Source organism: Mixophyes fleayi, chromosome 7 (assembly GCF_038048845.1).
Source record: "Mixophyes fleayi isolate aMixFle1 chromosome 7, aMixFle1.hap1, whole genome shotgun sequence".
NCBI classification, from domain to species: domain Eukaryota; kingdom Metazoa; phylum Chordata; class Amphibia; order Anura; family Limnodynastidae; genus Mixophyes; species Mixophyes fleayi.
Genome location: NC_134408.1, coordinates 3,973,978 through 3,986,789, shown reverse-complemented (window position 1 = coordinate 3,986,789; position 12,812 = coordinate 3,973,978). Strand labels below are relative to the sequence as shown.

Here is a 12,812-nt window from a genome sequence, read left to right as displayed (position 1 = left end):
CAGAGCAGTAGCGCACAGAGAATCAGAGTCAGAGAGCCAGATCCTGAACTTCAGAACCAGAAGATTAGAGCCGTAGAAGCAGAGCAGTAGAGTAGCAGCACCAGAACAGCAGAGCCAAAGCAGCAGAACAAGAGCAGCAGTGACCATGTTGGTAGTTTGCCATCTCCCTTATGACACAATATCAGTTTTATGATCTCAAACTTATAGTTTTGCTGAAGCAGCCTAATAACATTTACTACATATTTCCTGGTGTCGTTGACTTTCACTAAGTGATAATAAAACAAGGACTTTGAATTACTCAGTAAACACATAGATCTTCCAGGGACACGGAGAAGCCATGAATGTTACTGAGCTTAGAAATATTATTCAAAACTTTAACTTTGAGAAATGTAATCCAGGCAGCCAGGGATTCAGCCGAATTCTGCTTCAACTCTTTGGTTTTCTAGGTCATGGTAAATCCTCTTTCATCAACACCTGTATGTACGTCTGGGAAGATGGAGCATACAAGAACTGGGCGAAGGCGGATAGTGAAGATGGAGGTCACACGACAGAGAGAATAACTTACCCGCTGACACAGAACATCACACTGGTCGATAATCGCGGCTTTTCTATCATGGGTGGTTACGAGACAGGAGAAATTTTTGCTCAGCTTGGTGAGTGTTATAAACTTACGTGACTTGGAATTGTGTTACAAGGGTTCATTGTCATTGAAATTTAGCATTCAATATATTGTTAATATTTGTATCATACATGTCTATACCTGCTAACACGGGATAGATCAGATGATCTATGCTGAATCTCTAGGCTACAAACAGCATCAGTAAAAAGTTCCCTTACATGGATATTATATTGTAGCAAAAAAATGTTTTTTATTATTATTATTGCAGTACTGTGTTAGCCAAAAAAATCTATGTGATGTTAAATACTTTCGCTTTATTATATATATTACGAATATATATATATATATATATATATATATATATATATATCATTATAATGTAAATATATAAGATTTATAAAATATATATATTAATTACCAATTAAAATAACATGCTTAAAATTATATATTTATTTATTAGAAATACTTTTGTTTCAATATTTTCTATATAACTTTCTCTTTTTTATCTAATATCCTGACCTCCTCTCTGTTTCCTGCAAATGCATAAGCAGAAATTAGAGGAGGAGTTTCCAGGCTGGGGACAAGGGAGGGATCGTGCTTAGCTATAAACCTGAGGTAAGGGGACTCTTCACTTGTTTTCTACTGCTAACACAATCTGAGGATGACGCTAGCTACGTGGGCAGAACTGCGAAAGGATTTGCTTTTCGTAGCTTCATGCATTGAGTACAGATCACAGTTCCATTAGTTAATAATGGGACTGCGATGGTGCACGCTATTTGCCTAAACGGAAGAGATTTCTGTGATATCTCCTCCGTTAGACGTAATACATAGCAACCATACTTATAAGATGGGGAGAAATGCCAAAACAGCTTGATGCATAGACCCCATAGTGTAAATAAGGAAAAATGTGATTTGTTTGATTTATAGCTGTCTGGAGTCAGAATGTGAGTTCCAGTTAGAAAAACTGGAACTCACAATCTTCTGTTAAAAATAATAATAATAATAATAATAATAATAATAATAATAATAATAATAATAATAATATTATATATAATAATAAAGTTTAAAGTTTTACTGTTGAAGCGAAAACAAGTTAATAGAAAGAAAAATACAAACACATTTCTATTCCCAATGACTTTCTTTAAACTAAAAACTTCACTTCAAAAACTGATTCGCTTCTTCTTACTACTGCTTGTACTGTTTTACGTATATTATAATGTCTTGTTATATCATGTACTTTCTGTACAGCGCTGCAGACCCTTTGTAGTAGCTTATAAATAAAACAAAAATATAACAAAAATAATAATAATAAAAATAATAATAATAATATAATACTAATAATTTGCACATACAATGTAGAATACTAATGAGCAAAAATGGGAAGCAAAGTGGTACTTGAAGATTGTATGTCTGGTACTTCTCACCTCTACAATACAGTTTGTGGCAAATTTCACCAAGATTCTTCTTCTCTCCAATATTAGGTTTCAAAATAAGTTTTAGAAAGAGAGAAACACATTTGGGGAAAGAATATAGGGGTTCACTAATCACTTAAAAGTAAACATAAATATAAATATGGAAAGTGTACTTCCTTTACTTTGTCTAATTTAGCTTTTACAATTTCCCTCACTAATAAACAATATTATTATCTAACCAGCCCTTAGCAAAAGTGATAAAGTATGTCTGGTCATGTAGCTACAAGATACCTTCCTCATTATTGGATGACCTGTGATCGCTTCTTCAGTATTCACAGATATGTATATACAAATATGAAAGAACTACAGAGCACATACTTAAATGTTCGGTGGGTGCCTGAATTGATAGGTTTCACAATGTCCAACCAGATTAATTAGCCAGAAAATTCTGCACACCTATTTAATGCCACAGAAAGAAAAATTATTCCGTAATAATTCAAACAACAATCACTTGATACTTATCAGAGTGTGGTGTACTTGAAGTACCCAACAACAGTTTTGGTGCACAAATCACAACTTCTTCTAGGGCAGAGACACGGCTCCCATGTAGGTAACTGCTGTTAATATAACATAGTCGTTCCAAACTAGTTGAAGAAATGCTCACTGTCTCCTGGCAGCAGGAAGAAGCAAACACATCATTAGGAGGAACAAGAAAATGGAGTGGTCTTGTCAGTGTGCTTCCATTATCCAGGTCACCAGAAGAGGGAAGTTTCCCTTTACAAGGCAGCTCCGCTTTAAATTTAAGCGGTGAAGACGCCAAACTCGCGGGTGTTGAAGAACCCGGAGCTTCATACATTTACCCCCTGGTGTCAGTATGAGGGGCAAAAAGATTCATATATATGGAGCCATTCAGAGAACAGATGAAAATAACCAATCTTAATAAATTAAGACTTCACCACAATAACTTTAGTCATATTGCAAATAGCAAACAAGCCCTCGGATGTATGCTTCATATATCATAAAAGCGATAGAGGATCATTAAAGACCACAGATAAACATAAGGAAATTTTAAACAGGATAAATTCCTCATTGAGAACAAGAGCCTCCCTTGATTCCACTGTACCTCTTTTTTTAAGTAATAGTTTGTAGTGATCACCCCCTCTCCTTTTTGGAGAGACTTCTTCTATTGGAAAAAATGAGAAATTATCATCATTTATTTATATAGCGCGACTAATTCTAATTCAGTGCTGTACAGAGAACTCATTCACATCAGTCCCTGCCCCATTGGAGCTTACAGTCTAAATTCCCTAACTTACACACACAGACAGACACACAGACTAGGGTCAATTTTGAAAGCAGCCAATTAACCTACCAGTATGTTTTTGGAGTATGGGAGGAAACCGGAGCACCCGGGGGAAACCCACGCAAACACAGGGAGAACATACAAACTCCACACACATAAGGCCATGGTCGGGAATTGAACTCCTTACCCCAGCGCTGAGAGGCAGAAGTGCTAACCACTAAGCCACTGTGCTGCCCAAATGTTGAATTTTATGACCAGTTTGAGCAAAATGTCTTGCAACTGGTGGAGCATCAGAATCCACATGTTGGAAGGCCTTTTTAATTGATGATAGTTTTGCCAAAATATATGTATGGACAACTTATTAAGTGCACTACAAACTTCTTGCAAGTAAGACATTGTATGAAATTAAATACAGTTCTAGTAGATGGATGAGAACATTTCTCGTCCACAATTAGATAACAGCAGATGTTATGGACTGGTATGATTTGGTTCATATAGGATAGCAGATTCTTGATTGCTCAGAGTATTTCTATGTTCTGTAGGTAATTTGCTACCTCTAGATACACCTGTGGAGTGGAACGAAGGGTTCGGAGTTGCAGAGAGAATTGTGGAAGCGAGCAACTCTGTGAAAACATCAGACTTTATTGTTCCTATATTCATATACAGGTAAGAATATAATATGTGTTCTGTACAGCTCCCAGAGAACTGTGTGCCTGAAACTGGCCTGAGCATGATAGTTGGTGAACCTATTTGGTTGGAATTATTATTTTTACCAAACTAAACTGACTGTTGTGCACGGTGTGTAAACTTCCAGGTTTCTCAACCAAACTGTATTTTATCACATCCAATAATTACATTAATTTGAGTATAGAGTCGTTATTGGTTGATTCTGTCCATGTTGGATGTGGTCATTAGCCGGACCATTTATCAAATACATCTGAGCAATCTTTTTCTACCTATGGACGCCAAACTGAAAGATTTATGACCAGCTTGAGTTATAAAATGTATATATTTATAGCATGAAAATATCAAGTAAGAAAATTATTTATATTCTACATCATTAGTAAACTTTATACCACTCCCAAAAATAGGGAATAAAATCTTGTGTAATATACCTTGAGATGGTTTGAAGTTGGAAAGCACAGTGAGAGGAGGTACTGTAAGAAGGCTGGTAGTTTATTAGGTCAATCTAGTTTACCTTTTTGTTTGGCGACTTTGGGGTGTTTTAAGTCACAGTAGATTTAATCTGGGAGAAAGGTTCAGTGCTGGGTTCAATCTAGTGCAATGAGTGCAGGAGAAGATCTAAATAGATATTATTTAGCGCGTATTTAGTGAAACTTGTTTCATTTGTGATAGGTATCTTCTTGGCCATCAAACACAGCTGTAGTTCAGGTTAACATTAGTCATGAGGGAAATGTGTAGAACAATAGAAAAAAGAACACACCAGACAACTACTATTGTGAAGGACAATATTTTATGGCTTTTCTTCTGGTTTCTTTAGTGTGAAGAAAGGAATAACGCAAGAAGAAATAGACGACTTGACAGAGTTGATTGTAACTGCCAGAGACCTCACAGGTAAACATTAATTTTTATTTCACTGTAAATTAATCTAAGATATGTAAATATATTTAAATGACATATCTCAGCTGCTCAATGACTTGGAAATTATTTCTTAGGCTACAAAATTAAAATGTTCACCTTTCATTGTCAACTTACCCGAGCTGTGTTCTGTTCTTGTAAGACAACAGCCACCAGTTAAGAGTCTCCATTTCTCAGTGTCTACTTGTGCCAGCTGGATGGAGAGCAGAGTGTGATGTCACAGGAGGGAAGTGACCAATCCTTGCATTCAAAACTGGCTTCTCTTTGATTTGATTGAGTGAATATGACAACTGATTTCAAGACTCTCCAGTTTGAGATCATTCAGTCTTCATCATTAGTAGTTTGTTTTAATTGTGGTCTGGAATTCTGATGAAATGACCACAGGAATGATCACAAAGGCCATCAATATCCTTAACTAGGTAACCTTTACATCACTGGCCCCCAAGTCTGTATGTTCATAGGGAAGGTCACAGACAGACCAAGAAATACAAGTAATTTATAGTGAAACCCCTAGTGTCACCATAACATGAAAGTTGGGCTGCTCATTTACGGGTTAAAACGTTCTGGTAATTAAGAGGTTAAACACACAATTTTTATTGTTTGCTAAGATTTATCGACTTTTATTTATATAGCATTAACATACTCTACAGTGTTTTACAATATGGGACACAGTAATATAACAAGACTGGGTATTAACAGACAGACAAAGTGGTAAGAGGGCACTGCTTGTAAGCTTACAACCTATAGGCAAATGTATCTTATTCATATCTTTGAAATAACATGATTGACATAGCACATTAAATTAACTATTCATTAGCCCAAATTCTATGATTGACACTAGGAATCTAAAAAAATAAAACAATAATAATAAAAAAAAAATAATAATAATAATAATAATAAAGCTTTTGAGATGCTGAAGGTGAACATACATAAAGTAGAATGTTTGTACTGTAGACAAAGCTTCAATAATTGTTTTGTTTTATAATATATACTGTGGAACGCATTTACACAAACTTATATCATTGACTTCATGATACATAAACAACACAAATATTTTGTCTGCAGGGATGTTCCCCATCGTCGTCCTTACTCATGAAACACACAAAAATAAGGAAGATGTGGTGGCCAAGTTCAGAGACCTCGGGGTGGAGCAGATATTTTCCCTTGAAAATTACACTGCAGAAGACCATGAGAAAACAACAAGACATGAGAAAGTCCTGAAGTTTTTATATGAAGTTATTAAAGATGTTCAGTTTAAAGTGGGTCTTCAACGGGATCCTGAGGAGGAGATGCTGGAGCGTAAGATGTTTGTCCTCAGATATGTTCACCACAATGATCTAAAGATTCATTATCAAAAGGCGGAGAAACAGAAATTCAGTGAACAACGTATGTTGGAAAATGAACTTAGCCTCCAAAGTGAGATGTATGAAAGACAGTCACAAGAAGAAGAGAGGAAATATTTAGAGGAAGTGAAAAAACTTCAGCATGAACAACAAGAATTTAATAACCAACCAGTCTATCAAGTCGTAGAAATAGAGCAAAAACCAAAGAAAAGAAAAAAAAAGTGGTATAGAATATTTATTAAAAAATCACATAAATAACTCATACTGTACCAGCGAGGGCAAAAAAAAAGGGCAGAAAAAGCCACATGGTGGTGCCCATGCACATGGCCTCTACAGTCTACCCCGTCAGGGGTAAATTTATTCCTTTGTGGCAGTTTTGTAATGAGTTGGTTAAGATTTTCTGTAATTAGGATTTAAAGCAAATTTGTTTTGTTTTTTAAAAAAGCATTAAATAGTCATACATAAAAAACTAGACTTTGCTTCTTACAGTTACTTCAACACATTTAGTGCAACCTTAGAAAGTTACCCCAGAAATGAGTTAGACATGCTGCTCCCAAAATGGGTCCCCGTTCCACCATAACTTGCCAACGTCACTCAACATAAGTTAGACATAAAGGGCCTGATTCATTAAGCATCTTAAATGAACAGGATTCTTATTTCAGTCTCCTGGACAAAAACATGTTACAATGCAAGGGGTGCAAATGAGTGTTCTGTTTTGCACATAAGTTAAATACTGACTGTTTTTTTATTTAAAATCCTTAATGAATCAGGCCCAAAAGCTTTCTGCTGTCAATATAAATCTATGGACGGTGGTGGGAGAAGAGTTAAATGACTGGATATTATATGGGAATTTAATGAATAGGGATTCAGTTACAAGTGAAGAATGGATTAGTTTATTAATATGTGTAGCATACTGTACATGTAATTCAAACATAAAAATACTAAATCAAATATTAGGTGTACAGTCTATATTAAGTTCTCTGTGATATTACATACTTTCCAATGAGTGTCTTTATGAGGGAAACAATGAACCCCGTAGAAGCCAGAGTAGGCTTATTAACGTTTTATTTACTAATTTTATAGTTGTACAACTTCTCAATATTACTCATCAAGGGGACATGAAAATCATTCCTTATATTATAAGAAACATTTATAGAAATCACATCTATCAGCCTAGAATAATTGGATTTGTTTAACACCTACATTAAGATGACATAATTCAGGTACGGGCTGCAAATTTTAGCCGGGGGGTAAGACTCGAATCAGCAGCCTATTAGGAACATTTAAAAGGAAAAAAAATGCAGGAAGCCCAGTTACCCAGCCCATGGTAGCCAACTATAGGACCGGTCTAGGGGGCAGTTGCCTCCTGCCTTCCAACCCAGCCTGCCCCTAACATAAATGTACCCACTCATAAAGTGTTAAATCCCAAGTTCTGAATTCTTAAGGGAGTGACAATTAAGTTCCAGCTGATGTACGATATTGATACATCCTGTTTTATAGAATACCGTTATCTAGCTGGATAACTTATAACTTCTTCTAAGTGATCTAGACAAATTTGGTTTCCCACATTAAACTAACAATAATGGATTAAAGTCTTGGATGCAAATCGCTTTACTCAGTGTATTTGCTTATTTTCTTTTCAAATACACATAAGCAGTTACCCCATCCATGCTGGCCTCCTGTCATCTCTGGCATAGTCCATAAGGGCTGGATTACCTGAGAGTATTGCAGTGCTGGTCTCAGCTTCCAGACTGTAGGTTGGTTTAATTTAGATGCTACATTATCTCAGCCCTGATGCTAAGGTGTATTTAATAACACATAACAACCAGAACAAAAAAGTTGTGACCCATAACAGCCAATGAAATAACAGCTTTGATGAGTCCAGTCATTGTTTCACTAATTGGCCAATATCTGAATATGACTGAGACATAAAACACATACTGGCTATTCCATAAGCCTTATCATCCTGTTTGTTGTAAAGACTGATGAGTAGGTGACAGCTGGAGAGATTATCCCAGGAAGATCAGCAAGTTGATTGAAACAGTGACTGCTACAGATGTCAGGGTTGTTTAGTTTGCAGTAATATTTTCATCCTAGAATGGGATTTATAGATTGTAACAGATTATATATACCCAATGCGTAGATAATTATCCAATCAGTGTGAAAGAAATTCGCATAAATAGATTTTGTCAATAATAATGTTCATTTGTATTTATATGTGTCAGTTATTATGTGTTACAACATAATAGAGGTGTAAATTAAATTTAGACTTGTTTAATTCTAGTAATAAATATATATGGAGCCAAAAAATAAACAAATTAAAAAATAATAAACAAATAAACCATTTTTAATGTACACTGTGAGTTTCAAACTGAATTCCTTTCTAATTTTGTTAAAGGGATCCAGAACTAAAGTCCATATAAAGCCTCTGAGAGTTCTCATTTTATATATATATATAATTCCCTTCTTCTGTGCATTATGATTGTTCTCTATATATCTTATTCACTGTTTTGATCCCTACAAAATATCATCCTGAGGGGTATTATTATGTTTGAAAAGAAAATGGTTAGATACACTATGGGTGACCATTCCTTTCCTATTCCCATATGTTCAAAATCCTCAATTAATTTTTTTTTCTATTGTGAGAACTATATATTACGCCACAACTATCTCCATGTTGCAAATAATGGTACCAATTATCTAATGCTTTTTGACATTGGAAATAATCCTCTTTCTGTAATCTTCTCTGAAGTTTGTTGACTTGCGGAATCTACAATTCTTACAGTAAAAGAAATATGTATCTCTACATTGTAACTAGGACTCTGTGTTAAGTGATGTGAAGTTATACACCTGCTCATATTCAATGTTTGATGCTGTAACGCAACAGTCTGTTGGACACTAAGGTAATAAGTACAATAAGTACATTAAGGCCTCATCTCTTAGTAGGATCCACCAGTGTTTGTTAAGAATTTCTCCACAGTTTTAGTTTAGTGCATGAACTGCTGTATGTGTGCTGAGATAGACGTCTTCCCTCTGCACAGGGGGTATGTTCTTTTGGTTTTATTTAGTAGAGTGTTTCTGTCAATGTTTTCCATCCCATTGAATGATTTACTTATTGCATACCATTTTATAGTTCTGTTCCGGGAACTAGTTTAAGAGGGATTTCTCTTGCTTCAAATAAAAATCTTGTTTTGTACAATTCCTTTTCAACCTCTTGAACCTGTGATAGACTTTAATAGAGTTGGATGACCTTGGATACCTGTGCTCCTTGACTCCTCTATCTTGTTTAAGTTAGTTCCTGGTTCTTTATTATTTGCATCATTATGTCTAAATTGCATAAAACATATCTTCTGGGTTCTGGCTGTTCTCGTTTTGGACTGAATATTTGCACCGGTTTTGCTACAATAGATATTAATTACCACCTTACTTTGCCCAAGACTACAGACTTGTACCAAACTCAGGTAACCACCTCTCACTCACGCCTACAAGACTTCTCTTGTGCTGCTCCCTACGTATGGAATTCCCTAACACGCCCAATCAGACTCACCCACAGCTTTCAAATCTTTAGACGATCTCTGAATATCCATCTCTTTATTAGACCTTACTTTCTCACTGATGATACTATTCACACTAATACATACTCACAGCTGTCCCAATCTCACTCTAAGCCACACTCGCTCCTCTTGTTTCAGCTGTGCCCTCTGCCACCTATAATATAAGCTCTCTAATGAGCAGGGTCCTCCATACCCTTTGTTTTCATGTCTGGATTTATTTTATCTGCCTTGTATGTCCCTGTTTTATGTATATCCTGTTTTCCCTACAATATGGTGGCGCAGAATACTGTGACACCTTACAAATCTACGATAATAATAACAATAATAATAATAATAATAATAATAATAACATAATAGCTTTAGTGATCTTGTTCATATTTTAATTGTCTCAGACTTTTTCACTATTACGTGACTCCTGCATAACTTGTGGCTAATTTACCAGACTTGCAGTAATTCAGTACTTGTGCTTTTGCAGTCTGATATTGATTTCTGCAATAAATTCCACATTGTTTTTCACTACAACATACCTCGTTATACCTGACTGTACCAAACCTAAAGGATTGTGACTCTCTTCAGTAGAGACTGATGGAAATTTTCTGTTATCTATGATGGAAGTTTTACAGGAGATAATGTTTGAATAATAAAAGAATATAGTTCCATGAGTCCCTTTGCACTTTCAGGGAAGAACCCTCAATAAGGAAGCAGCTGACACCCTTCCTTTAAACAAATCACAGATAACAATCCTGGCAATTGTCAGTGTGTTAGAATATTATGGACTGTTCTCAAATAAAGTTGTGCAGCTAAAATACAGGGCCTGGTTCATTAAGACACACAAAGCAAAAGTAAATTGCATTTTTTTTAAAACTTATGTAAATTGTGCATGCGATTCAATAAGCTGAGGATCTGAAGAATCGTCTCTTGTTGAATATGGGTCTAGGTACACTCTGCTCTGACAGACAAGACACTGTTGGATACACCCAATACATACAGTATGTGGAATAAAACGTCACAAAAGAACACACAACAACAAAAAAAAAAAATAATAATGTCACCTGTTTTTTTTCTTCCCATTTCTTCCCAATACATTTATTAGGATGTGCTTAACGTTAAATATGCATAACATTCAGTTGCTCCTGAGTGCAAACAGATGATCTAATATGCATATGCGACCATCGTCACTAGTAATCAGCACTTACATCTGACATGTAGCTGGTGCAAGAGATGCAACAGAAAAAAACGTTCCTTTGAGATGCACAAAGCTTGAATTGGAACTTGCTGCATGAGCATGAGCTTGGCACGTCCTTACTGTACATTGGCTACGTGCAAACGCCCAGTCCCCTGCCCGTTCCACCTATTAAATCATAGGCTGTAATAACGGTCCTTTGTGCTCAAAGATGAATTGGATGTTACTGGTGTATGGTCCAGTTCTGGGCATGCGCAGAGCGATTTTACGCATAATACAACACGTATCAGCATTTGTATAAGGGAAGCACATCAGCTGAACCCAGCTAAAATGATTCGTTTGAGTTCATACAGCTTATCCTCACGGAGTTAACTATCCTCAGAGTGTATAGCAGCACAGGGGAGGGGTGACTTTCACTGCTATAGCTCCTGATTCCTAGGAGTGGTCTTGTGTGTTGAGCTGTGCAGCTGATACCCACCCACCCTGCTGTTGAGGTCAAGTTTATGTTTTTCTAGTTCGGTGGCCTTTGGGTAGGAGAGCAGCTCAGTCAGCAACCAGAGAGCATATGGTGCTTGTTACCTGTTTATTTAAGCTATGCTCCTTTTGAAGTCACCAGACCCTTGGACCTCTCCGAGGAAAATCTATTGGCCTGCTGAGCGGTCGCAGGCCATCGTCGAGTCATGAAAGGTAGTAGACACTCTAGTACATCTTAGCACCGGCCAATAGATAAGGTATAACCTGGGTTGGTGGATAAGGGTAAAACCTTTTACACCTTTATTGGTTTTGCTAGTGTGACTGACTGCTCTGCTCTCGCCGCCACCTTCAGTTTTCATATTTACTCCTTCCTCTTTAATAAACTCCTCTTTTCCAACCTTAATTATTTGTTGCGTGGTTATTGGTTTACTATTATGTTATAAGATAAGTGGTGTTAAGGGGTGTGTATGAACATCAGCGATATGCATTTTAATGTTCCTAAATGAATCAGACCCTCAATGAGAACATCCATTTCACATAAATTCCATTACTAGTTAATTCCCTTTAATGCTTTGCTTATAATTCTATCAGACATTTTATTGTTTCATTTGTGTATTTATTTAGATGTATGTAAAAAGGTTAACACAAAATTTAGATTAAATTATAATGTCCATGTGATAACAGAAATGAATTAACATATTTTTTTAAATCCAGTTTATTTTATCTTTTCTCATTTTATCTTGTTTTACTTTAATTGAATAAATGCATTTATGCATGTACAAACCTTACACTCTAAATCCCTCCTGATTGAAAGGACACTACTGTAGCATTTATTTATTATAACATTAGCCACTCAAGAAAGAGTTCATTAAATGCATTAATAATGTATCATTAAGTATTAATTATAACAAATTCTCCTTTTCCATTCACTGTAATGAGCTTTCATTTAATATCAACATTAAGTATTGCATGCTTTACGAGTCACAGTCATCCTTGTTCAGCCAAATATTGTAATGCTCACTGTAGGTTAATTGAACTATAGAAAGCCTACATGGAACCTACCTATGTAATAGCATATAGCTCCTAAGGAATTCAAATAGGTTGGAGAAATGCGTAGGTTATTACCTATGTAATGACATATAGTTCCTAAGGAATTTGTATAGGTCAGAGAAATGCGTAGGTCACATGGCCTACCTATGTAATGACAAATAGTCCCTAAGGAAGCAATGGGATAAAAATGCATAGGACAGTCTAAATCAACCGAAAACCCTAAGATGACAGATCATGGTGGGAAGGGGGTGATCAGAGTAAGAATTCCTGACCAT

General features: G+C 35.9%; 1 protein-coding gene across 1 annotated transcript; it reads left to right on the top strand.

Annotated features, from left to right (window-relative positions):
- Positions 1 to 337: 337 nt before the first annotated feature.
- Positions 338 to 8,491, top strand: LOC142098355 (uncharacterized). The gene is made up of 5 exons (XM_075181140.1): positions 338 to 653; positions 2,557 to 2,641; positions 3,857 to 4,000; positions 4,836 to 4,909; positions 5,999 to 8,491. Exons 1-5 carry the CDS (start codon positions 338 to 340, stop codon positions 6,532 to 6,534), a joined length of 1,155 nt encoding a protein of 384 aa, XP_075037241.1. The 3' UTR covers positions 6,535 to 8,491.
- The last annotated feature ends 4,321 nt before the right edge of the window (positions 8,492 to 12,812 follow it).

Excerpts from the sequence above, each read along its gene's own strand:
- LOC142098355 (XM_075181140.1), top strand. The coding sequence starts at position 338 with ATGAATGTTACTGAGCTTAGAAATATTATTCAAAACTTTAACTTTGAG. Across the intron at positions 2,642-3,856 it reads GAGACACGGCTCCCATGTAG|AGTATTTCTATGTTCTGTAG; the intron begins GTAACTGCTGTT and ends TTGATTGCTCAG. Across the intron at positions 4,910-5,998 it reads AACTGCCAGAGACCTCACAG|GGATGTTCCCCATCGTCGTC; the intron begins GTAAACATTAAT and ends TTTTGTCTGCAG.